This window comes from Spironucleus salmonicida, chromosome 2, assembly GCF_000497125.1.
Source record: "Spironucleus salmonicida strain ATCC 50377 chromosome 2, whole genome shotgun sequence".
Classification (NCBI taxonomy): Eukaryota; Fornicata; order Diplomonadida; family Hexamitidae; genus Spironucleus; species Spironucleus salmonicida.
The window spans coordinates 680,888-708,456 of NC_090597.1; the positions used below are offsets into that span (position 1 = coordinate 680,888).

The 27,569-nt window shown below is 33.3% G+C and overlaps 8 protein-coding genes and 1 pseudogene across 8 annotated transcripts; 4 read left to right on the top strand and 5 right to left on the bottom strand. All coding sequences in view use genetic code 6, as the record gives it.

Annotated features, from left to right (window-relative positions):
* Nucleotides 1–1,386: 1,386 nt before the first annotated feature.
* Nucleotides 1,387–3,048, top strand: SS50377_21579 (Cysteine-rich membrane protein 2; the record flags this gene model as incomplete). The annotated part of the gene is made up of 1 exon (XM_067905494.1): nucleotides 1,387–3,048. The coding sequence occupies one exon, from the start codon at nucleotides 1,387–1,389 to the stop codon at nucleotides 3,046–3,048; it is 1,662 nt and encodes a 553-aa protein (XP_067766811.1).
* Nucleotides 3,049–5,800: 2,752 nt separating this feature from the next.
* Nucleotides 5,801–6,628, top strand: SS50377_21580 (Cysteine-rich membrane protein 2; the record flags this gene model as incomplete). Its single annotated transcript, XM_067905495.1, has 1 exon — nucleotides 5,801–6,628. The coding sequence occupies one exon, from the start codon at nucleotides 5,801–5,803 to the stop codon at nucleotides 6,626–6,628; it is 828 nt and encodes a 275-aa protein (XP_067766812.1).
* Nucleotides 6,629–13,365: 6,737 nt separating this feature from the next.
* SS50377_21581 (uncharacterized protein) lies at nucleotides 13,366–14,529 on the bottom strand (the record flags this gene model as incomplete). The annotated part of the gene is made up of 1 exon (XM_067905496.1): nucleotides 13,366–14,529. One exon carries the CDS (start codon nucleotides 14,527–14,529, stop codon nucleotides 13,366–13,368), a length of 1,164 nt encoding a protein of 387 aa, XP_067766813.1.
* Nucleotides 14,530–14,595: 66 nt separating this feature from the next.
* On the bottom strand, nucleotides 14,596–15,771 carry SS50377_21582 (uncharacterized protein; the record flags this gene model as incomplete). Its single annotated transcript, XM_067905497.1, has 1 exon — nucleotides 14,596–15,771. The coding sequence occupies one exon, from the start codon at nucleotides 15,769–15,771 to the stop codon at nucleotides 14,596–14,598; it is 1,176 nt and encodes a 391-aa protein (XP_067766814.1).
* Nucleotides 15,772–17,040: 1,269 nt separating this feature from the next.
* On the bottom strand, nucleotides 17,041–17,916 carry SS50377_21583 (Cysteine-rich membrane protein 1; the record flags this gene model as incomplete). Its single annotated transcript, XM_067905498.1, has 1 exon — nucleotides 17,041–17,916. One exon carries the CDS (start codon nucleotides 17,914–17,916, stop codon nucleotides 17,041–17,043), a length of 876 nt encoding a protein of 291 aa, XP_067766815.1.
* Nucleotides 17,917–18,702: 786 nt separating this feature from the next.
* SS50377_21584 (Cysteine-rich membrane protein 2) lies at nucleotides 18,703–19,152 on the bottom strand (annotated as a pseudogene).
* Nucleotides 19,153–21,773: 2,621 nt separating this feature from the next.
* Nucleotides 21,774–23,942, top strand: SS50377_21585 (Cysteine-rich membrane protein 1; the record flags this gene model as incomplete). Its single annotated transcript, XM_067905499.1, has 1 exon — nucleotides 21,774–23,942. One exon carries the CDS (start codon nucleotides 21,774–21,776, stop codon nucleotides 23,940–23,942), a length of 2,169 nt encoding a protein of 722 aa, XP_067766816.1.
* A 1,251-nt stretch (nucleotides 23,943–25,193) lies between these two features.
* On the top strand, nucleotides 25,194–25,559 carry SS50377_21586 (uncharacterized protein; the record flags this gene model as incomplete). The annotated part of the gene is made up of 1 exon (XM_067905500.1): nucleotides 25,194–25,559. One exon carries the CDS (start codon nucleotides 25,194–25,196, stop codon nucleotides 25,557–25,559), a length of 366 nt encoding a protein of 121 aa, XP_067766817.1.
* A 594-nt stretch (nucleotides 25,560–26,153) lies between these two features.
* On the bottom strand, nucleotides 26,154–27,281 carry SS50377_21587 (Cysteine-rich membrane protein 1; the record flags this gene model as incomplete). The annotated part of the gene is made up of 1 exon (XM_067905501.1): nucleotides 26,154–27,281. The coding sequence occupies one exon, from the start codon at nucleotides 27,279–27,281 to the stop codon at nucleotides 26,154–26,156; it is 1,128 nt and encodes a 375-aa protein (XP_067766818.1).
* Nucleotides 27,282–27,569: the final 288 nt, after the last annotated feature.

The window sequence follows — 27,569 nt, forward strand, 5'->3', positions numbered from 1 at the left end:
AACTTATAATATTAGGTTTCAGTTATCGTACTTTCATTTTAATAATTATATTTTTGCTACATTATTTTAGCTCTTATTCAGTTTATTTACATAGCTTTTATCGTATATCACGCGTTTCTAAATATTATAATTTCATCATTGATATGAAAAATGAGTTAAATAGATAAAACGCAGTATTGAATTTAAAATTTGATACCATTGAATTATTTTTCATGTTGTAGGCAGTTGAAACACAATCTCATACGTGTTCATATTGCTCACGACCAGCTATCGCATAACGGCACTTTGAAATGCACTTTTTGAGTATTAAAAACAGCTTTACAAAATAATTTTAATTATGAAAAACATAAATTTCTGTAGCAGTAAATGGAGCAGGTGTAAACTGAAAAGTGAGGGTAGCTTTTGGTTTTGTGAGAATAAATTGTTAACAATTGGTTGATCACACTGAAATTGGTCAGCACACTTTTATCTCGCTCTTTCACAATTCTTACTATGTTGTTGTAGGGTATCAGCTATTACTTAAAACTTCGCTATTTGTTAATTATTATCATAAAATATACTAAATACTAATTACGCACATTTTGAAATATCATATGATAATTTAGAGCTATTATGTAATTAGTTTGTGTCTGTTATACTAAACTATTTTGTGCTCAACTATTTATTAATACAATTAATGCTGAAAATTCAATGTAATACCAAAAACTACTTAATGCGTATAAAACTAATTAGAATAATCAAGTTACATCCAAAGTTTAACTCAAATCAGTTAGAAATAAATTCTACACATATTGAACTTCCGATAACGTATGAAATTTATATATTCAGTAATTTATGCTTTCTTAATGGATATAATTTAGCTATTAATACAAATTGTTAGCAAATTGCATCTTTTAACCTATTCTATTAAGTATTGTTATTAATGAGAGTATACTATAACCAAGCATCAGAAATTATTCAATCACTATATCAAATTGGTTCATTATTTATAATTCACTAAATATATTATAATAAATGAAGTAACTATAATCTGTTTGTATCTTATCATATGTGTATAATAATTATAAAATGAACCACCAAATTATATTTTACAAAAGCAATATTACATATGTATAAACTGATAATTCATTAAATGAAAATTCTGTTAACCTGAAAGTGTTTATTAGATAGATATAGGTTAATTTATGAAGTTTCTGTAATAATTAAGTATTTAAATATAACCATTTATATTAATATAATCTATTTTTATATAAGTATATCCAATCTGTGATTTAATAATTATATATTACTACAATTAATCTACTATTATTGCTATTTAAAAACTAAAATCCATACCATCATTTACATCAAGTTTAATATAATATTTTGAATATCTATTTTCAGAAAATGATAGAAGCTGGAACATGCTCTGAAGATATAGTATATGGCTAAAGTTGTTACTGCGAAGACAGCAAACCCATATACAACTGCCAAGAATGTGCGGGCAAGCAGTGCTCTACATGCGTGCGTAATACATTTTTATCAAATAATAAATGTATCGACTGTCCTTCAAACTGCGATACCTGTGCAGATAACAATTCTTGCATTACGTGCTCCGAAGGCTACGAAAAGAACCCAAATACCGGCATTTGTGAGTTATCCTGTAAAAAAGAAGATGACTGTATGCCCGTCGGGGAAGATTTCGGTAATCCGGCTACATAAATGTCTATATCTTGCATTCCGAATTGCTTGGTATGTTATTCAACCACAACTTGCACGTTCTGCAATCCTAGTGGGTTTATCAGTACACTAACAGGGCAATGCACTAGGGAATGCGTAGGTATTCAAAACGGAAATTACTGTGACAACGGTATTGCAAAGCCTTGCGATGAAAATCTGACGTCAGAATGCATATGTGGCAATGCGTCATTTTGTGTTTCTTGTAATACCGCTGGTAACTAGTGCAAAAAGTGTTTGCCGCATATGAAATTTAGCAAAAATGGCATATGTGGTGGCTGCGAGGACGGATTTGCTCTAGAAATTAAATAATGCATACCCTGCACAGATGAAAACTGCAAGATTTGCCCATCTAAAAAAAATACCTGTACATCTTGCAAAAATAACTTTTCGGTGTAAAACGGCAAATGCGAAAAACACTGCCAAGTGAGAACCAGTACCTGCGCTATAAACCAAATCTGCGACACGATCTGCAAAGACTGTATAAACAACTGCGCCACGTGCAAGGACGCAGTCGACAAGTGCTTGACGTGTGAATCTGGCTTTATGTTGGAAGGCGATAAATGCGTCACGTGCCCAAACGGCTGCGCGAACTGCGACGGTGATAAAAATAATTGTAAAATTTGCAACGATGGTTTTTTCGTCAAAGATAGAGCCTGCACTACGTGTGATGGAAACACGACCGAAAAGTGCAAGTGCGGGAATGCAGTAAATTGTGCTACCTGCGATTCTTCTGATATAGGAAACTGCGGAAACTGCATCACCAGCTACAAAAAGGCATCCGATGAAACGTGCTCCACCTGCGTTGATGGCTATTTGATGGTCGGAATGGTCTGCAAGAAATGTGAGTAAACGTGCGCCACGTGCTCATAAAGCATCGAAAAATGCACCAGCTGCATCGATTCGCACACCATGAGCATCAATTAGACGTGCGAGAAAAATTGCACGGGTGAACTTGAGGATGGAAAGGCGTGCAATGACGAGAAGACTGTGGATTGTGGTGGAAATGATCAGATAACTGCGTGCAAATGTGAAGATACTGCAAACTGCTTTAAATGTGATAGTTCGGATAATAAAAAATGTGAATCCTGTATGACAGGCTACAAATTTGTAAATTAACAGTGCGACAGCTGCATGGATGTGTACACTGCTGTTGGTACTTTCTGCGTCTTATAGAGCTAGACTCCCGGCGCCAACCTCTCTGGTGGCACAATTGCAGGCATTGTCATCGCAGTTCTGGTCGTTGTGGGAGGAGCCGGTGTAATTTTTTGGTACATTAAAAAGTCCAAGGTTAATTAGGAGATTGAGATGCCGAAGTCTAACATTAAGTGATAATTTACTTGGTATCAGAGTTTCGGGGTAGTAAGGTAGACATTAAAATTTAAGCTATTCTGGAGGGATAGATGATAAATCAGTATTATATTTCTGAACTGAGTTAGATTTTGTTTGGGGACGACTGAACATGTGTTTCTATTGTTGATGAAGCACTGGGTGTGTTAATGTTATATTTTAAATTTGAGAAGTTAGTACTATCCAATATTATTAATTTTGTAAATTCAATAAGTTTGAGGGTTTTGCGCTAATACTTATCAGGACATAAATAGATTATAAAATACTACTTTCTGCTTAATTAGGAGCGTTAGGCCTGGTTTGAATATTTGGAAAGAATATCGATAGATCCTACACTGAAATAACGGTTTTGGTATATTATTAATATTAGTTGGCCCAATTAATACCAAGCTAAAAATTGTCTCATCACATGTTACGATTCCTATCAAGATACAGTAATTTAGTAAATTCTGCTTAGCTTAATATTCATGCTATGCATTTTTATAGTCAGGATTCCTCGACGATGGAACTTGATTTACTTAGTTAATACTATAATTGTAGGCTAGCATTTCTAAAGCAGAAATATTAGTTTGAAACTAATAAGAAGATAAAACGCCAAGTATACTTATAAATGATGTCATGTATACTAATTTGTTTTGGACTTTGGAATATCTATATGTAGAATTTGGTGATGGTTATTTAGTATTTAAGCAAATTGACTTTTTTTATTAGATACTCAAATATTTTTCTCTAATGATAATTTAGGAAGCATTTTGATACTTCTTATAGCTTAATTTTATCCAAAATTATAATTTTACCTAAATTTCTTAGGTTTTATTGTTACTTAATCTTCTCTGCCATAAACGTATTATTTTTATATATTCTCGTGATTTAACTATCTGAGGCATAGTTAAACATAAAATTTTCTGTTAAAGTGTGTTCTAGCGAGATAGAGAAATCACTGAAACCATTTATACTGTAATAGGAATTGCAATAGTTAATACCAAATAATTAATATATGTTTATAACAGTAAGAATATAATGTAAATTTACTAATTATATAATATTAAAATTCCTACATACTAATAATACATAAATCTGCTTTACCTGAAAATATCTACTCTAAGCCAAATTAGAAATAGTAAACAAACATTACTAATTATTGTCTTAATTAATCAAATTGACTTCTGTTATAATTATATTAATCAAATCCACACAGAATTACTTGATAAATAACAAAATTTATATTACCATTAATTTCCATAGTAGTACTAATAATAAATATTTTATATTCTGCATGGTAACCCCTATAGAAATTTATTTTTCAAGATTACAAAAACCAGTAGAATTCTAATATTCCCCCTATGTATAACTCCTTTTACCATTCATTCAATTACTTACCCTTACAATGAAAGCCTTATCATTCATATATTTAATCCAAATACTCTTTAAAATGACGAGAAACACGTGAATTGCTGCGTAGTCGCCTATAGATGTGAACACAGCTCCTACTTCAATAGCATACACCTGTCTAAATTATCACTTACTGACCATATTCAGAACCTACTCCACCACAACAGCACCAACTGTAATTCACTAATCTTTTCAGCTTGCACAGATATTCTGGAAACCCTGTCAGACATGCGCCCCAACTTCATATTTATAAATGGGAGTTACAGCCTGAAATGCAGTAAAGCGAAGAACTTCTTCAGCAGTGAGTTCTGCCGCAGCACCTAATGATCGTCTTCCACTCCACTTTACTTGCCTACCACAGATGACTGGGTCAATAATGCAGCAGATACTCCAAATAATTCTAGCCCCAGTACCACCTCTGCATCCCAAGGATCCCAAAAACTTAGGCTACCAACCAGATTCTGAAACCCTGCTCTAATTTACTTGTCGCAAACTGTACTCTACCTGCCTTACAAACCAAATTTTATCTAACACCTGCAACTGGACTATTCTAGATTGTGCATTTTGCCTTCTAAACAGTTAGTATCAAATTTATTCATATGGTGGTTTGCACGTGGGAACTTTTGTGCTATCGTTAAGGTAAAGAATGCAAGGTGAATTTTTACGGTTTCTTCTGCTATAACCGGACTCCCATATATACACGCGTTCCGTGCACACAAATCCCACCAATCTTCACTGCACGTGCGGCACCATATGTTTCAGAACCGCAAGTCATGTGCTACAAGAAATTGAGCACTAGATAGGTGAGAAGAGTGCTTTATGGCGCCCAAATGCCTGACCTGCACCAATTGCAACATTTTGACCAGTTTCACGTGCTCGCATTACTAAATTCTGAATTTACTCAAATAGCGGTCTGCGTCTGCACGAACGCCGTTAACTGCGCATCGGATACAACGAGATGCGCAGCCTGCAACGGAAACTACAACCCAGATGCTGGAATGCCCTGATATACCTGCACGCAAAAATTTTTCGAGGACACGTCAACGAACCCGAAAATATACTAAGACTGCTCAGCTAACTGCATGACCTGCTCGTCTGGCACCATCTGCAGTGCTTGCGATTCTGGCTTCGTCGTTGATGCTAACAAGTGCGAGAAGTGCACAGACTTGAACTGCATGACCTGCCAAGCCGGAAAGGACGTCTGCACCGCCTGCACAACCAGATTTCCGTGGCAGGCGACAAATGCGTCAAAAACTGCTCAACAGATTCCGAATGCGCTCCTTCTGAAATTTGTCAAACGATCTGCAAAACCTGTACCAATAACTGCGCTACCTGCGAGAATATGCTTAACGAGTGCAAAAGCTGCATTCCAGGCTTCATTTTGGAAGGAACTTCCTGCGCTAATTGCGGCGATAACTGCGCCAATTGCGACGGGAATAAAGCAGTCTGCCGGTTGTGCAAGCGCAACTTTTTCCTGAAGGATGGTGCTTGTACGACCTGCGTCGATAACACCATCGAACAGTGCGAGTGCAATGAAGCCGTAAACTGCGCAACCTGTGAGACCGCGGACACGAAAAAATGCGAAAATTGCCTCACTGGGTACAAGAAGTCGGATGAAGGCTCTTGTGACGAGTGCTCGGAAGGCTTTTTCATGAGCTAAAACTTGTGCTCCAAATGCGGTGACGTCTGCAAGAGCTGCTCAGGTGACGGGGAAAGGTGCGATACTTGTACTACTGGGTATACGATGAGCATAAACCAAATATGCGAAAAAGACTGTACGGATGCTGTTACTGATGGCATGGTCTGCGTAGGGGATTAAATAGTGGCGTGTGGGAGTGATAGTTAGACAGTTGCATGCAAATGCGAAAGTGCGGTGAACTGCCTCAAATGCAACGGGACTGATAGCAAAAAATGCTAGTCTTGCATGCCAGGATACAAGCTTGCGGGAGATGTCTGCACTGGGTGCGCTGATGGAGCTGAAGTCGTTGGTGCGTTCTGCTTTATCTCTGGTAATAAGTCTAAAAATAACCTTTCCGGTGGAGCTATTGCCGGCATTGTAATTGCAGTTTTGATTGTTGCTGGTGCGATAGGTGGCGGGGTATTCTGGTTTATGAGGCAGAAAAAGAAGACATCGGTGTCTGTTGAAGGGTCTGCTGGCATACAGGAATGAGATATTTTATTGGTAGCGTTTATAGATGTGTAACATGGTTGGCCCTACCGGTACTAAAATTAATTAGATTATAATTGTTTACCTGTGACCATGCAATTTGTGAATGGTCCCGCTGCAGATGGGAGACTTCCCCTCAAAAGGCACAAGAAATTGATTCATAGCAGGGGATGTTAAGTAGAAAATTGTTTACTATATTGTGAACATTATCAGCTTAGGCGTGTTAATAAAACTAGTTTTAAAGTTAAAACATTGTTGTACATTTCTCTCAAATAGATTTTAAATTTTTATTTAATCTTTAAATAAACATAGCATCGCTGTAATCACACTTACTCTACCATAAATTTAATAATATTTCTTAATTATATAATTAAATAAATATCATCCTTAACTGGATATAGATTTACATAACTAAAATTTCGTTAATAAATTTAGAAGAATCTTTTTATTATATCTTGTTAAATACAATGAACAAGCTATTCTAAATTAACATTATATTCTATCTAACAACAGTAAATATAAACTCTCAATCGCAGATATATACAAACTCTATTCCATCTTAAAGTTGAGTCGGTGCAACCAGAAATACTGATAATTCAGCATTACACCAGTTTGAATAAAGACAGGCTCTTATTTTTGCAAGCAACAGCGTCATCTGACTAACCCGCTTTATTCGCAGCTTGTCTCGCCATTTATTTTAAAACTATATATTGGATACTATATGTAAAATAATAGCATTTTTAGAATAGAAGTGTTTTCTAAAATTCTTAATACTAGGATATTGTCCATATCTACTAGACACTAGTATGACATAGTAGAGTACTGTATACAGGGAGGTAAAGTATAATAGTAAAAAATTTATACAGCTGGTGCGTACTTAGTATAGCAGTCAAGCTTTATCGTGTTGCCTGTAATGATTTAGCTCACGATATCCAGTGACATTTTACTTATTCATAGTATAGAGTATAAATTTCGAAGAACAAAACATGCAAATACTGCAAAAATAGGTATGAACGATCCTTAAGGCCCTTAGGCTATATGACAACTTTCTTGGTTCTAACAATAACCATCATTCGCAAAAGATGGTTGAATGCGAATATTTCCATCACAAGTTATCACCTTGCGGGGGCATCTAGCTCACAAAAAATAAAAGCTAACCTGCCAAGCCTAAAACGCTAGAAAACATTCCAAGAAAAACTTCCCAGTTCACCGTATGCCCACAAAAATACTCCACACAAAACACCATTTCAACACTGATAACAAAAAACACAACTGCTCAACTCCCGGTTCCCATTTTCACGTAACGCCCTTCACCGCGACTTTACCTGCCCTTGAAGATACTTAACCCATGTACACCTAAAAACAGATTCGGCGATGCCTTATCGATGTTATTGCCACCTAAAGCATATCCCATTAACTACATTTGCAGAGTCATGCGCAATTTCTTACCGCGTTCCGAGGTCTGGTCGCACTGACTGAAGCAAAGCTGATAACCAGGAAAATTATCAAAACGCCCAATCAGTATCATATACATAACACCTGCAAAACCTCCACCCTGCGGTATCATGTCAAAAACCTGAAGTGAAATCATTGAAACGTACGCAGACGAAATACCAGCGGCCAAACTCTGCCCTCGTTGTACTCAAAGCTGTCAGAACCAACATCAACCAAAATGACACCAATGGAACCAAATTTTAATGTCCAAAAACACAAATTCTGATAATCCTGCAACTATCGCTTGTTCGAGATACTCTTGCATATAGCGCAGTACAGTCAGTATTGTATCACTTTTCAGCGAATTGCGCACCAATCTATTCATTTTGTCGGTATGGCTATATTTATATCTGTTTAGGTAGGCCATACAGCTGGTGCGACAAATATAGGATAGTTATGGAACTTCGTTAATATGTGGTCTCAGTGAAATAGCATATTTTTGGATGGGTGTGGTGGGATTCTTGTGTGGAAGAAGTGGATGCAGCAAAAATATTATTATGTTGGTGCAAATAATCGCAGTAGCGGCTCTATAAGTTTGCTAGCTTCTTCCAATTGATGAAAGAATGCACATATTAGAGATGGTGGTGGACTAGTAATGACAGAATGGAAGCTATATGCTAATTTTATATACTTATTATTTCATATTCGTTTAATACCCCAGTATGAATTAAATTAGTCCTAAACTATCATGTGTAGTGCGTAATTGGTATTAGAATATCAGCAATTATTCTGCTTTGAGTTAGATATAGACTGAAAACGTGTTAGCAAGATGGAGGATTATCCCAAGCGGTTACATGCGCATCCCATAGACTAATATAGCTAGAAGATGCAGTAAATATTATCATCACTTGATGGTGGTATATGGCTCCTACTAATTTTCATCAAAATTTAATAATAATCTCGTCATACAACATATTGGTATATAGTATACCAGGTATCAAAGAATAATATTTTAAAATATTTTCAGTGCTAATATATAGTCTAAAATGGAATTACAGTATCATCCAGTCACACAAAGGGTTCCACAGAAGAATAAACTGTAACTCCTTCGGGTGGAGCTATTAAAGAGTGGATAATAAATGCAATTAACTGATAAGATATAGCCTATTTTGGAACGGATAGTTTAAAAATCAATGGTAAATATCAAGTATTTTACCAAAATTATGACTATTGGTACACATCTTAATAGTTAATCGTAAGGAATGAAGATCCAACGAAAGTACTATGTATCCACCAACCGAAGCATTTAACATAACTAACATTACAAAAACTTGTCGTTTACCATTAAAGAGTAGATAAATTATATACGAAATATGTTGCGTGATGAGAATAAAATAAAAATAAAATTATATAAATCTACATAAATACAAATTAATAATTAGAATATCTGTATAATGTTGTTACAAAGTGCTTAGTTTTCGCTACGGTATGGATTTTATAAAAGTAAAATATTTAGAGGCAAATGGCTACACTGCAGTAAAAACTTACTGATTTAAAGCCCTAAAAATACTCTAAACCTAACATCGCGTGAATAAGTTGGCTAGAACCATTTTAACCACTATGAAATGGTAAAACTGAATATAAGGATATCTTATTCCCTTTTACACCTAATAATCGCATTTATTTACTATTTTATCAGAATTTTAAACCTCAGAATTTTACCACTCAGTCCCAAGTAATATTTTTACTACAAGACCATTTAACATTTAACGACTCATGAACCCTTTTAGGGCTGTTACAACAATTTTTCAAATTAAACCCTGCAAAATACAATTTTCAGCCTCCATACTAAATCTCAAGCTACACAATTGAAGCAACATTCTCACCGATTCCTCAAGAGTTTCTACCCTACCCTAAACTAGATTTTGCATGACAATATCATGTGAATACTGCAATCGTGCGTTCCACATTAGTAGTTCTGCGTATTTGCTGTCAACCAACTCTCAAACGGTCAAAAAATCATGTAAATGTTGAAACAGCTCAGTTAAGGCTTTTTGACTGCGCAAAAACGTATTTCATGCTTTTGTGCAGGAACGAGATATGTTTTTTGCGGGTTTTTATGGTTATTATGGTTATACTTTTTTAGTCTCTTGCAATGTTTCTGGTTATGGTAAATATTTTGTAAATCTGTTTGTCATGTATAATACCTTTCCTAATTTATCTTTAGTTTGATCTTTTAGACCTAATGTATTAATAACTAGATGTCTTCCGGCTGTTGCGATGTCTGTTCTTTTGTTAATTTAATCTGCAATATTCATTTTAATAATTAAAAAAATTGATTTTTCGTAAGTCACTTAAATCTTGCTTATAACATTTAACATGTGGTCAATGAAGTTTATTAAATCGGGCTGTTCCTTTATTTGTTAATGTGAATCTGTAACTGATTCTAACATTGGTTTTTCAACGATTTGCTCTTTTTTGAGTTGTTATTAACTTTCAAATTTTTAAAGAATTAATATTTAAATTATTTTAACTATTTTATAATTCTGTTAGTGTATCAATACTTTGGATTTTTGATTATTAAATTACCTATTTATTTTCATTCTTATCTCAAACATTTTTGATTATGTTTCTTTTAATTACATATATTACTTAATTAATATTTCTTATTTTTATACGTATGGTTATATTTCTCTTTATTATGTTATATTTCATCTATACATTCATAATTCTTCTTTAATTTCCTTATTTTTATATTTTTGTTATCTGAATTAACTGAATTATTTTATTTATTTTTTGTATCAATTGAATTCGATGCCATTCAATTTTATTAATACAAAAAAAATACTTGGATAATTTCTCATAACAGAATAGTTTTAGTACTAAACGCCCTAGTGTTGATCTCTTCCGATGAATCATATATTCTTTCATTAATACTAATAAATCTTATGCGTTTAAGTTATCTCTCGCCACGATATCTGCTATATATTTTAAATCTGCTCTCAAGATCTTATGCTCATCGTTATAGAATTATATATTATTTTTTATATTACTTAACCAAAAGTTAACTTTCCCATTTTACTATATTAAATAAATATAACTCTGGAAATATCAATCATTCTTTTACATAGCCAAATGATAATGTAGCTATTTCATTCGGTGTTGAATTAAAATCAATACATCGTTTCTATGAGTCCATTTTGATCGATTTATATGTTGTGTTTGTATATATGCTACAATCCTTCTAATCTCTTATGAAGTTTATTTCTTGCTTTACTTTTACTTATACCATCTGATCGTTGGGTATTATGCATTACTATTTTTATCTATATTGATCTTATCAAATAACACGTTCATGTATACTTCAAATAAATGCTTTTATGATTGATCTTCCAATGTCATGATTCCTTACTTGTCAACTGTGATACCCTTTGATGTATGAGCGTATTTGATTCCGTCTGTATACGCATATACTTATTCCCCTAGACATACCCATAACTCTGGGTCCAGCTTCTATTCGTATTAGCAAGAGTACGTATTCTTGAATGTGACAGATATCAAGTTTGGATACATTCCTCTATCCAGTATACAATAGATTGAATCTGTATCTCCATATAAAACCAATTCTTTCAATTCATCGTTTATATATCTCATTAATGTGTATAACAGTGTTCTTTATACGGATATTATCGCTCCTGCGAATGATACGTTTGATTAAGATCTTTATGTTTGTTGCAACTGTTCTTCATAATTAAATGTATTCTTAAATATATTTTATCCCACCAGTTAAACTGTGCAATCATTGTGTAGCTCCTTATCGCACTGTTCAAATATTAACTCTCATTAATGAAATTATGTTGTGGGTCTTACCACGTTTTGACCTGTTTTACTATATATTGCATTTAATAACAGCTTATAGAACGATTTACCTCCAGGGTTTAACTTTATTGATCTATAATCCTACTATCCTTTCTGTTTTATATATGCTATGCCATTATCATACTTATAATCAAACTTACAATCATTTGCTAATTGCTTTAGTACAGCTTCATCTTTATAACCATCTTGATCTGAGTGCAATATCTTGTTGAACAACTATGAATTAATGTAAGTGTTTCCTTCATATTTCTTATCATTAAAACTTGTTATTTAGTACGTATGTATCTTGCATATCTCCCTGAACGTATAACCTTCGTATAAAGCATTTATCAATTCAATCTCATGCCAAAACCCATAAAGATATCTTTATTCGAGGTTGTGCTTACATTTATCATGATTGTTAACATTCAAACATTGCTATTCTGCACATGTTCTACATAAGGTAAACAATAACTTGTTCCAAATATGACATCATAACACTGGGAACTTTAAATTCCTTGGTGGTAACATCTAATATTTGATTTAAATTACTCTATACTTCTTATCGCATCTAGCTAAATAGTATTGACGCCTTTCTTCTGCTGTAATCTTCCTTGGTATGCTCTTAATGTATTCAATTAAGTTATCAATATAGGCCTAATGAAGTTTAAACTTATGCTTTGCTATATCTTTTGAATCAATACTTTTAGTATAGGTTTAGCTTCCTGCATGTGTTCCAACAATTAAATCTCTTAAAGGTAAGTTTCCAAATACCATGCCTGAAGGGTAAAGCGATGTGAAGCCAATTCCGTACAGCTTTTCGTTTGGTATATCGATTTCTCTACAATGAGTGTAGCATTCAGTTCTTACTCCTGCTAATATCAATCTATTGCTTATGTTGTATTATGGAGGCATCTCTATCTTGATATCGGTGTCCTATTCAAATTTAATAAACTCAACGTCTGTTACATGAAAGATGTCTTCAAATGAGTCTTCATTTATTTTATCTTTTAAGTGTAATCCTTTCGTTTGATGCTGTCTCTTCCTTTCTTGCATTACTTTATAATACTTATATGTTTGCTTTAATTCCTTTAACCCATGATAGAACACTCCATCCAATTCTAATCCATACATCTTAGTTACTCCCTCCGTTTCATCATGGAATACTATGTCAATATTGTATCTTGTATCTAAGAACCTTTGATTGTATAGTATATTTGTTATCTTGGTAAAGTTGGTTCCTAAAAGTTTATTTATCATTCCACTGTCATTCAAAGTTAGATGTGCTAAGCGATACTCGCATTTCGATTTGCTATGTTTTAGATCTTAATAACCTATTTATATTTTTATATTGCAGTGGTGTGTGAATAGGTTCATTGGCATTGATGGTGCTGTTAAATAGTTGAGGATGTTGACACTCTATTCCTTTAGTGATACCTCTACCCATTTCACTAGAGCTTTGCTTAAAATGAGCTATCTTGAATACAATAATTAATATACTAATCAATGAAGTCTAAGTGATCATAGTCGTTAGCATATTAATTGAACTCATCCAAGCTTAACTTATCAAAGTGTTTCTGTTATAGAATGCCTTCTTTTACTAATTCACTTATTGATTTAAGACTCCCTCCGTTTTAAATATACAAATCAAATATATCTTTTGTTAAAAACGTGTATGACTATAGTTGTTTTCGAACTTCAAGTCCAAGGGCCAATTCCTTATTTAGTTTAGATAATGGTGAAGTTATGAGTCTAAACGAATCCTTAAACGACATTCCATTTATTTTCAAATTCAATAGCTTGTTGTTTGTAATCAGTGTTTCGAATTCGAATTGCTCTTTTACTTTCATTATAACTGCTAATAATAAGTAGTTGTCATATCCTGATGCATTGTGTGCATAGAAGTCTTTTATCTTATATTTCTTAGCTATTAGTTCCATGTGCCTTATAAATTTGATTAGCAAATCGTCTGTTGAAGTGATGCAGTTGCCTGATTCTTTTAATCTAAGTTCGTTACCATAAAAGTGATCCATCTCTTCATATGTGTTTGTTTCCTTATCGTGTATGTTTATAATCCATATTACTAAAAATGGGATGTGTTTCATTGAATACTTTGAATAGTTATCATCATCTTCATTTAGATTCTCGAATAGGCTTTCTATATCCTGAGTTAGAAATGATTTCTATTCATCATAAAGGTTTCCTTGTTTGAAATACTATCCTTCATATTCAATTTACGTTTTACATTTGCGTGATGAGTTGTGTGTCGTATTACAATGACTGCATGGTGAAAACTTCTCGCATTTCTTTTAATGTCGTTCTAAGCATTTGCTATTGGGTGTGTTATGGAGCTATATTTTACAGTTTTAACATTAATAACTTTTGTTGTCTTTTGATCTTACATGACTGTAGTTGCAAAACGTACAATAATACTTAGTAGCCACTTCTTCTGCTTGTGTACATTCATAACATTGGTTCTTCTTATGGAAGAGGTTTTGGTGTTGATAGCAATAAATATATTCCTTGTGCATTGGGTTTATTGTATTTATGCATTGCTTAAAATCCATTATGACATTGTAATGTCCACTGCATAAAACTAATAAAAGCTCCATTTCTGAATTTGGATACAAGTCATTTACTTTATTAACTTCTGCTACTCTTATCTTTATATTCAAATATCATTCTGCTCTTATTAGTATCTCTATATCTGCTAACTCCTCTGCATGTTTGTTGATTTCATTTATACGCATATGCGTAAAGTAGTATAAGTATTAGTTTCTAGCTTTAGTTTTGTCTAAGGGCTTATCTAAATACGTTTGTAAAGCCTTACCTGCATCAAATGCTATTGTGGCCATTGTATATGGTCTCGCTCCTAACTAAAAGATATGTTTCTTATCAACTGTTTTTGATTTCTTGATGAATTCTGCAATGATGGCCGCATATAGACAGTTGTGGTCATTATTTTTGACAAAGAATATAGACCCTTTAAATTTTTACTCTAGTGTTGCGTTTCCTTAATACCGATGACCTACATTTCTACATATCAATCCTATTTAATAACCTTCATCATATTAAGAATCTACTTCTGATACATAAAACTCATCCTTCTCTTTACATACTTTTTATACTATTTATTCAGAAGAAATGACCTATACGTTTATGACACCAATATTTTAAAAAAGCATTACATCTGTACTGCTAACATCTCTATTAAAATACTTCTCTCCATTGTCCATTACTTCTTCAAATATTGATTCTAATAGACTTGACATCTAATTTTAAATTATGAATCCTATAGGAATGATGTTACCGTTTTATTTAATATATCTAATATTTGCAAACGCATATGTGTCTTAATAATTAGACTTGCCGTAATATAGACCCATATAAGGTGCATCCGTTATGATTTCAAAGTGAATCTTACTGTTAAATTTATTTTAAAAGTCTTCAAAGGAGTTAATGTATTTTAAATCCATCTGATCCAATTTGAAATCCCTCCTTATGGTCTCAAGTATGGTATCGTTTTCGTTAGTATATTTATCATAATTAATTTTGAATTCTTCTATTTCTGCTATACTTTGTAACTTTGATATCTTATCTATTTCATTATTAAGTTTATTTAACATTCTAGGTTCTAATCCTTTTTGAATTCTTGTTTTACGTTATGATTTCATTTATTCATATTTAATATTTTAAGCTCTTAGTTAACTAACCTTTTCGGTGTACCATCTTTACTTAATGAATTGGTTGTCGAATCTATATGTTTCGTTTTTAATCTTTTGCATATTGGTTTTCACTTTATTGTCTAATATATTTATGTAATCGTATGGTCTTTCAAATTAATTATAATCCATCTTTTTGAAATTGGTTCTATATATTCGTTGTTTTATTTCTTTAGCTCTTAGTTCGACCTTCAGATAAGCTATACATAGCTACTTCGTTTAATTTTGTTTATAATGTTTAAAAGTTTTTAAGAATCTTTTTATATTTATCCTTTTATGGCTACACATCAACGTCAAGCTTATTTTATACCGATTGTATTGTCTTGTTGAGAATCAAGTTGTGGTTAAGGCTCATTTGTTATAGTTTAAAAACTGGTATCTTCTATTTGACGTTTATAATTTTGATATATTTGTATCTTTTGATTTTCTTTATTTATTGTATAATATTCTCTATGCTTTGTGTGACCTTTCCTTTATATTCTCTTCTTTGTTCTGGTCTTTCTAAATGTTTGAAATGTATTTCTTCTCTTTCTATAATTTCTTTTGTCTTGTTGATTTTCTGACTTAACTTTTGCAATTTTGAAAATGGGTTATACTACTTTCCGGGGTTTAGACTGGGTGCTTACTACTTTATTATTTTTAGATTTGCGTTATTTATTTCGTTTTATAAAATATTCATATGTTTGAATGATCTTTCGAGTTCATTGTGTTTATCAAAATTAATATTATTGGCGTGTTATTGTGCTTTAATCGATTTGATTTATTTTTTTTATTATTTTACTATTTTAACTTGATCATTTGATAAATCATCTTTTGCTATTCTATTTATTTTTTAATTAAGAATTTCAGGTTGATGAAGTTATAATTTATATTGATTTGATTTCCTATTTGATAATTATGGGATTTAAAGATTTCTCTTTACAGCATTTATATTCTCTGTAGGGATCCTGTTGTAATTGAATGCCATTTTTGTATATGTAAAAAAAATGTATTTCATAATACAATTTTTTTGGTTACATTCTTTCCATTTTTTGATATATTTATAATATATATATTGGTTTTGGGTTTGGGCGATGATGATAATTAACTAAAATTGGCGTGTAATTTTGGCCAAAAATTCGGCGCTGGGCGACCAACCCCGCCACCAATCTCTAAAGAGATCGCGGGTTTGTGCGGGCTACTTGATCATGTAATAATTTTTATAGCAATGTGTTTTTTTTAAATTTCGATTTCCAAATATTGCAGAATTACCATGTTGGATGGGGCTCCAAACTACTGTTTAATAATCTAAATGTTTTTATCATAAAATTTTAAGAAAAATAGCAGATACGAAGAAACCTGGAGTAGTAAAACTACATATAGTAATTTTTATTTTACTAGGTTTTAAATTTATTTGTTACATCACTTCTTTGCTTTCCTTATGATGTAATAAGCTAATCCCCCACCAGCAGCACTTATTACGGCCAAACCACCTATTACTATACCAGTTATTGCACCACCACTTAATTTGTTGGCACCAGGAAGTATAGATTAAGATATACATAGTTCACCAAATTTTTCATAGCCTTTAGCACAGTCTGTGCATTTGTCATCACTAGCCTTGATATATCCAGCTAGACATAAATCGCATCCAGAGTTCTCTTTGTTACAGGTAGCACATCCCTATTAATTACTACATGCACATTTCGAAGTCGCGTCGGGCGCACAATCTGTGGCAACACCACCAAGACAATATTTATCCTAAGTAAGATCATTACACTATTTAGTGCATTTCCCTTCGATAGTTAAGACATTATTCATACTACTTGGTTCGCATGTGGCGCAAAATTCAGAAGATATGCACAGTGAGCAGTTCAGGGCACAAGGCTTGCAATACTTAACAGATAAGTCGCAGTATCCTATACCCTTACCTGAACATTATTAATTAGTTTAACAAGCATCTTCACATTTATTGGTACTTTTATTCAATATCTTCCCTTTATTGCAAGAAGTACATTTATCTTCAGTAGATTCGCAAGTTTAACAGTCAACAGAGCACGATTCACATTTTCCATTATTATCTAAAAATTATTCTTCGGTACACTTAGTACATTTTTCATCTGCACACAACTAACATCCATTTGAAGCAGTGTTATCAATGCAATTACAACTATACGCACCTGACGTAGAAATCTAAGTGCATGGTTTGCAATCGGCCTCAGTTTCGTCCGTGGATGGGCAAAAAGTATTAGCTAAACATTTATTACTAGTTACTGTACACTTTCCTGAATTTATCATTTAAAAAAAATGATTTCACAATATAAGTTAAACAGTTGTTAGTATATTTTTAGTTTATCTATATATACATTAAAGTAATATATAACTTATGTTATATTATCATAAAAACAAAAAATACTATTATTTTCGAGTAATAATGGTTAATTTAAAAACTCTGTAACTTATTGCTACTAAATATTATTTAATATAAGCTATATTTTAGAATGTCTAAAATATTTTTATAATTAAAATGGCAAATAAGTATATTTAATACATAGTTATGTTCACTTTTTTAATTTTATAATTCTAATTTTAACATTTTTATATTTATTGAATATTTATATACTATAACCGTATTGAATTTAACTAAAAAACTATTAATAATAAATATCATTTCCTAACCGTCCTAATGAAATAGTAAGTCATCCATCCACCAACTACCACTAAAGCACTGATAACTATGCCGGCAATCGTACCGCCCCCTAGTTTGTTGCTAGATTCGCTGGTAGTAGGTTTGATGCATTGGCCAGCAAAATGCACATGACCTTATGCGTAGTATGTGCATTTTCTTTCGGACCCATCGCAAAAGTTTTTTGGTAAGTGACACACCCAGTTTTGTCGGCACTAAAAGTTGCACATCCCAATTAACTGCTACATGTACATTCCGAAGTCGTGTCTGGCGCACAATCCGTGGCAACATCATCAAGAAAATATTTATTAGAAGTAAGATCATTACACTATTTAGTGCATTTTCCATCGATAGTTAGAACATTATTGTTATCAGTTGTTCTGCATGCGGCGTAAAATTCAACAGATATGCATATTGAGCAGTTAGTGGAGCAAGGCTTGAAATGTTTGGCAGATAGGTCGCAATACCCAAAGATTACACTTTGAGTAATCTTTTAACTCAGAACCTGATGTTTAACAATTTTTAGCACTTATATTGAAAACAAAACCCTCTTTGTAGGAGGTATATTGTTTTGCTGCAGAGTAGCAGGTAGCGCAATTTCCATCAGATACTAAAAATTTTGGATCAGAAGTTAAGAGATTTCCATCTAAGCATTTGGAACATTTATCCGCAGTAGATAATGCACAAGTTGATGTTGGTGCATCTACTGCGCAATTACAGCCTTGACCAGAAGATATTTTACCGCCTTCGCATGCAATACAATCTACTACTTCTGTAGCGTTAGCTGGGCAGTAAGTGTTAACAATGTATTTATTTTCACTATTTGTGTATTCCCCAGCAAAAATCATTTTTGAAACAAAGTTGTTTTTAATGTTCTATATTTTCGTAGACAGTGTTACTTTTGTTAAAATTAACTTCTAAGTGTATGGTATTTACTTGGATGATCTAATTCAAAATTATCATAAACAGATTTGTAGTACATTGGACAAGATAGAAGCGATATTAAACTTTTACTTCTACCTTGTCATATTTACTACCGTAAATTTTTTTATATAGATATACTTAAATTTGGTATTTTATATATGAACTGAAGAAAGCATATCGTACTATAGTATTATTCCAAGTATTGCTGGAGACTCATTGACACCAATCCGACCAATTGGTTTAAGCTTCCATGGTTTAACGAGAATTAGATCTTGCGAGCAGAAAAGTGAATGCAAATAAATGTGTTAATGCGGTTCTGTACTGGTGTAAATACTCCGCAATAATAATATTAACAACGTTTTCTGATATTAAGCACCAAACTAATTATTGATTATACTTTTTCGGTAACCTACGTATGATAAAGATTATTAAATATGGTAAAATAAAATAAATATATACAATACATTTATTATCATTTATTTTTTTTGCCAATACTTTAGTTGAATCATTATCAGTTAGCTAGATATTTAATTGTTGAGCTTTTAATATGATTAGTTAAAATTGATAGTTGCTTTATCTTGATGATACAAATATAAACCACAAAGTCTACAATTAGTCCAACCGTACCTAGCATGCTGATATCTATACTAATATATATCCAATCATCATCTAGTGATCTGTACATGGCAAGTACCATATGTAGGAGAATCATTATTTTACATTTAGTGATAACCCTGCAGAAGTAAGTCACCATCAAAATAGAGTAAAAGATCATTTATGGTTTCAAAAAACACATCGCAATTTCATTATTCTTATTCGCAAATATGAAATACTGACATTCTATCAGAAACCCATAAACACAGTTTTATTCTTCTTGGTTGGTGACGTACTACTAAACGATTTATAAAAACTAAATAGAAACAATTTATTTTAGGAGAGCTAAACTTCATTGTGTATACGATAATGTTGACTTAAAATAATACTTCCATCGGCAGTCTATATTATCTAAATAACAGGATTGTATCATGATAGTATAATGGTAAGAGGAATAATTTATCAGTTGATTAACAGTGCATGTTCTACGTCTTGTTGAGCGAATCATTAGTCGTACCTTAATAGGTATCTGAATCTGCAAGGTGATCCTTCTATAGATAACTAGCTATTCAAAATCACATTAACTACTAAAATAGAAACTTAATATAATATAATTAATACGATTTAACATATGTAGATTATCCACAGCTGTCGTAAAGTAAGATATTACCCTGCAACTAACCTTAATCATTACACGTTATTATAATATTACTTTACTCAATATTCTTGCCAATTTAATATATTTTTAAGACAATCAAGTATGTCTCAAAAGTAACAATTAATATCACATCAAAATCTCTACAATCTGAAAATATGCAATTTTCCATTCCTAAATTGTACTGCAAACTATACAAGATGATTATATCAGACATTCTCCTTGTTTCATGGCATTTGCACTAAATTTGATTTAACCAGTATAACCCACAAAGATATAGTGAGAATTGCACCGAAAATATCATAACAGCAAATCACTGTGATAGTTCCAATTTGTGTAAGTTTGAGCAGATCGGATATATTACAATTTTAGAGGTCGTCATTTCGTAATTTGCAGAATGGGGGATTTGATTATTGGGAATGTAGAGATATAGTTAAAGGGATAATAAGTTAGTATTGTGATAGTTAAAATGCGATAAACGAGTTTTCTAGGAATATAAAATATAATCAGGTGGCGCTATACGTAATTTTAGAATATTATAGTATAATATATTTAAATATGGGTATTGCGAATAATTAATTCAATTGTCATTCGCATAGTAGTATTTTATTTCTAGGATTATTAAATATACTCACAAATATGTTCCGAGTATATTAATATCGCAAAAATGAAATATGTTTGATAACAATATAAGCTGGCCAAGCAGTATTGACAGGTACCTTGCGGAACAGTAAAAGTTTCATATAGTAATACATCTATATCTATATAAATGCTTGATAATAAGATATCATTTTGCATTAGGCAAGCGAAAGCAAATTTAACTTGAGCGAAGTCTGTTGGACATTATTTTGTAGCATCATTAACTGGTATATGCATCCGTATGCTGAATCTGTTTTTGTGTTAAATTTGTTAGTAGGACCTTGCCAACCGTATTTACTTGCAAGACATCAAGACTTATGGGTAAACTTCGTAATATTACAATAAACAATATTTAATTTATATTTAGTATAATAATTCGAATTAGACATTTTTGAATACTTACATAATACATTAATATTAACTTATAAAAACAACCAGTAAAATTTTAACAATAACTTTTGTATTAATGTGTTAATAATAATATACTTGAAATTTGCATTTCACAAATAATTAGGCTTTGTATATTTATTTATAATTAAATTCACTTTGTGATAATATAAGTATAATGTAAATTATTTAAGTATTGTTAAAAACTAGAAACTGCTATCAAATAATACAACATAATTAATAGAATATATGAAATTAAATCTTTATAAAATGGAAGTAGATCCAGGAACCTGTAAGTAAGATAGCAGTAATTGTGGAGAAGGATATTTTTGCACATACCGTGCTTAAGAATAGAACTCAATAGAAATGCCGTGCGCTAAGTGTAAAGAGACATGCGTGACCTGTGCAGGTTTAAACGCAAATGTCCACCACTGTACGAGCTGCAAAATGGGAGAATACCTGTCTCACGATAACTATTGTCGCAAATGTCATAAAGATTGCGAGTAATGTACTGGTCCTGAGCAATCATGTGATGGATGCAAAGATGGCTTCTAGGACACTCTTGGGGAATGCGAAATTTGTCCAGGTGAGGATGATTAAGAGAATGATTGCGTATGCGGTACCTCGAAACACTGTTTAGATTGCAATACATCCAACATGAAATAATGTGCAAGCTGCCAAGAGGGGTACGATATAAATAGCTCAACACCATGCAAAGACTGCCTCCCAGGATACGTTTCAATAGCTATTAAGGATGAAAATATCTGTGTTGAGTGTGATAATACCTGCAGAGAGTGCTCAGGCACAAAGACCACGTGCACGGCCTGTAACGATGGTTTTATTTTAAGTGGAAATGCCTGCACTAAGTGTTTGGCTGAAACGACTCAGATCTGCCCGTGCGGCAACTCCCTCAATTGTACGACATGTAACCTTAATAATACTAATGCGTGCGCTACTTGCAAGGAACATTATGATACAACCGCAAGCCCACCCTGCTCTAAGTGCGAACCTAAATATTTTGAGCAAAATATTACAAATGGAAAGGAGTGCACCCTTTGCAGAAACTAATGCGAAACTTGCATGGATGTAAACAAATGCCTGACCTGTAAAAATGGGAGTTTCTTAAAAGAGGGCAAGTGTGAATATTGCTATGGTGCCTAGAATATCTCCTGTACATGCGGGACTGCCAAGAACTGCGGGACCTGCGATACTAAGAAGCAGACGACATGCCTAACATGCATGCACGGTTTCGACTCAACTAAGGAAGGTGCGTGCGATACCTGCAGCGAGGGATTCTTCAAGAAGGTTTCTAAGGACAATTTCACATGCGAACCTTGTACTACCGCTAACTGCGCTCAGTGCTCTGAGAAGAAGGAGGAATGTACAAAATGTGTGTATAATATGTATTTAAATGAGTAAAAACAGTGTCAGCAGTGTGCCAAAGGAGATGGGATTCCGTGTGATTGCGGTGCCGTCGTTAACTGCGATACTTGCTCAACAATTTAGCCATCAAAATGCGGAGAGTGCTTCCCTGGCTACGTAATTGACAAGAATGGTTCCTGCACTCTCTGCGCGCTGAATTATGTCAAGATTGGTGATAAGTGCGTTAAGTGTGGTGTGGACAACTGCCAAACCTGCTCGGCAGACGCAAAAACGTGCGAAAAGTGCAGAAATAATTTCATTCCCAAAGATGGGAAATGCGAACCCTGCAGCGAGAACGGCCCCCAGTGCCTCTGCGGGACCACGGTGAACTGCAGTACCTGTAAGCTTAGTGATACAATGAAGTGCAAAAGCTGCGTTGAGGGCTATCAGATTGATAGCAAAGAAACATGCACGAATTGCGCGCTGAATTACGTTAAGATTGGTGATAACTGCGTTAAGTGCTAAGTAGAGAACTGCGCCACCTGTATGCCGAACGGCACGATGAAATGCCAAACCTGCTTGAAAGGCTATCAGATTGATAACACAGGAACCTGCACGAACTGTGCGGTGGGTTATTAAAAGAAGAACGAAAAGTGCGAATTCAACTGCGAGTTGGCGGCGAAAGACGGGGAATTTTGCTAGAACGGCCAAGTTATCAAGTGTGGTACAGCTGGATAGACTGTCGAGTGCACGTGTGGAAATCTTCACAACTGCAAGAACTGCTAGGGGAGCGTTTGCTCCAGCTGCATGACGGGCTATCTTTTGGCTAGCAGTGCCTGCAATGGATGTGATAAGGGATATGAGCTACAGGATAAAACATGTGTAAAAAGTGCTGAGAACTAGAGTGGGATGCCTATCAGCACGATAGCCGGTATTGTTGGTGGAATATTGGTCGTAATCGGCGTTGTAAGCGTCGGTTTAGCTGTTTACTTGAAGAAGCAGAAGAAGCAGAAGAAATTTAATAGCATATCGACCTCTGACAACAATGTTGAGCCACTTAGTAACGTACTTTGGTGATAGTAACATTTTTTATTATAATTTTTTGCGGCTAACCATTAACTAATTAATAGTATCCACAGAACTTGTGATTAGCGAGTATAATTCACGGCCGCAATAATTGAATTCAGTCGACGATATTATTTTTAGCAAAATTAGAAAGAAGTGTCTATATAGAGTTATATATTAAATGTTTGAATATAAATTTAATTAAATATCATTAGACCTTTCAGATCCATCTTCACAATCTGTGAAACTGAGCACTGCCTCATAAAAATACAATATGCAACACCCACTCTAGCGAATCTTCACTAAGCTAGTTCTCGTTGATAATAAATATTTACAATTTGTAGTACAGCCCTATTTGATGTAGACTAACTGCAAATTTCAATACGGTCTCTACTTTGAACACTACAGCTGCTACATAACAAATAGCAATAACATCACATAGTTACCTTCTTGAAAAATAATAGTCATGCTACCCACCAATCCATTCTACTAAACTAAAATATGCCACCAAAGTCCCTATTTTTACTGCACAGATCACCTACTATTATTTTATTGAATATATATCTAATATTCTCCAAAACTATCACCCCAATCTATAAAAGTAATACAAGCTGAATTTTCGACTTTTTTGAGCCAGCAGACACGAGCAGCGCCTAATTTTATCATTATTATATCACGTAAAACAGTTAAACTCATTTTAGCATATTCAATAGTTATTTCATTTCCAGCATCATAGTCAACTACAGCACAAAATACTCAATCTTTTCCTTAGTCAAAATTTTCAAGTAGAAAGGTCTCCTGGGCTGATTAGCATTTTACTATGTTATTATCACTTGAACACCTTTATAATTCTGCTTAAGTTTTACACGCTTTGTAGGAATAGTTACATTTGACGCATTGATTTTTGATCGTGAAATATCAAATTTTGCATTAATAGCACTCGCTATTTATGGTAAATCAGTAAGAACATGCACAGGAGCCAATTAAAGCGATACTTATTTTTGCATTTTCCGCAGTTTGCTACAATATAGTAACACATGTAATGCGGGATCTTCCAGAATTAATTATAGATTTAGATATTATATTCTTCTTTAGCATTATTGGAATTAGTGCTATTGGATGGTGAAATCTCGTAGGTTTAGTTTCAGGATTTTGCTGCGCATGAGCACTAAATTTCGCGTGTGAAGCTCATCCTGGTGTTCTATAACTAAACTGTTCAGGTTCGGAAAATGGAGGGACTGAAAGTATGGTTATCCTGTGTCGATGCAGTTACCTTGCATGCTTTGTTATTCTATTTTAGTCGTAATAGGAAATGGGAACATTTAGCAATTTCTGGATTCAAGTTTTGGAACCAGTATTGTTAATGAGTTGCTTAGATGCACTAAGTAAACTGATAAAAATTTAAGAATTTCATAGGAGGAGGGCTGTGAATAATCATAAATTTACGGGTAAGAGGACTTCGAAGTTGTAGGTTTTAAGGTTCATTCGGTAGAGTCAAGAAACTCAGTTTGGTAGGTATAGAAGACGTATGTTGCTGGAAGTGGAATAATAGGATATAGGATATTCTAAAATAGGTAAGAGTCTTGCTAGGGTGCTGGCAGGATGGAAGTGGGTTTGCATTCTATGTGATTGTGCTGGCCATGCACAGGATGGTTTAATACATTTTGCTTAGTATAAGAATCAAATTTTATTAGGTGTCCTGGTAATGCTCACTAAATATTAGGAATGATATTCAAAGCTATTTCATTCTATATTTGATATTAGTTAATACTAGAGATACTTCATGCAAATGATAATTTAATATTAATTATATATTATATTAAAATAACTTATTTGTTAATTTAGAAGAGAATGAAATCTACCTAATAGTATAGCTACCTAAAAGGAATAGTATCCATTAAGCAGTGAATATCAATAATGAAATTTCATGTCATTTAAAATAATTCAGCAACATAGAAATAATACATATTGCTTAATGGTATTTGCAGTCTCAATATCGTTTTATTAAAGCTTCGTAAACCATTTCTAGCTGAGTTTTGAAATTTTATTTAGAAAAATACCTTTACTTAAGCTAATAATCAATAATATCAAATTCAGTCTATATCTAGGATAATTTAAATTAATAATGGTAACAATGATAGAATTGATTTCTGAAAAATCAATTAATAAATTTCACATATTCTGAAGACACTAGAATATTAATGTGAAAAATGAAAATACTTTTCACTTCTTGGCTCTCTTGATGAAGTAATACGCCAGACCACCGCCGACGCCACCTGCTACCACTAAAACAGCAATCACAATTCCAGTCACCGCGCCGCCTGAGAGGTTCCCAGATTCCTTTCTGGGGGCGAAGCAGAAGGCTCCAGTCTGTTCAGCCCCATCATCGCAATTTTTACATTCATCAGCCTCTAGCTTGTATCCAGGCAGACAGGAGGTGCACTTTTTGTTATCTGAGTTACAGGTGAGACAATTTTTAGCATTTGTACACTTACACTCCGTTATCTTGGCTTCATTTCCGCAGGTTATACCAGTGGTACCAACGCATGCTTATCCTTCTGATAAAGCTGGGCTGCAATCAGCCTAACATGTTTAGTTGATCGTCATCTGGTGACCAGCCTAACACGTATCGCACAAATCAACGCCCTATGAGCACGTAGCACAACTATCGCTGCATTTTGTGCAAACTGAATTGACCATCATATAGCCATCAATGCAGGCATTGCATACATCACCGTTTTTCTTATAGCCAATAATACAGGTTTCACATTTAGATGCATCACCAGAATTGCAGTTGGCGCAGTTGAGAGCCACACCACACTCGCATTCTTCTGTTGTATTTGCAGCGCAAGTACTACATTTACCATCTTTTAAGAAGAAATTGCTTTTACATATTTAGCATACTTCTTTGTTTCCCGCGCAGTTCTCACAATTCTCTGGGCAGGCCAAGCAGGTGGTTCCGGAAAGCAGATTTCCTGATTTACACTCGCTGCACTCAGTAGTAATATTAGCACATTTAGTACATTTAACGTCACATTCTGTGCACGAATTAGAGCTGAAAAACTTACCGTCGGCGCAGGTCAGGCAGGCACTTGCAGCAGCTGCTGAGCAGGTTGCACATGTATTATCACACGCCGTACAATCAGTTGCATCTTCAGGGACATTAGCAGGACAGAAAAATCCATCTTTGCAAGTGTTCTTGTCGGCAGAAGTACATTTGTTATCCATTTTAAAATAAATGGAATAGTTATTCTTATATGTATATTGGATATGAATAAGTAATATCAGTTTTTGTTTCTTCTTATCTTTAAATAGTAAGTAGTATTACCTTCCATTAAACATATATTTCATGCGTACTTCTTTATAAATTCGTAATAACCTATTTTATTTATACCATTATCAATATAAATAAAAAACAATCTTATGTTTTATCTTCTATTTATTATTATTATTATTTTATGACTAACATGAATTTGAATGTAACTTTTATACTTTTTCAAATTAACAATGAATATATTTCGATAACGACATATATATACCTAAGAATCTTTAAATTATTATTTTAATATTATACACTAAATTGCTTAAGTATATTTCTAAACATAAACAAAAATACGTAATTTTGATATTAACAAAATT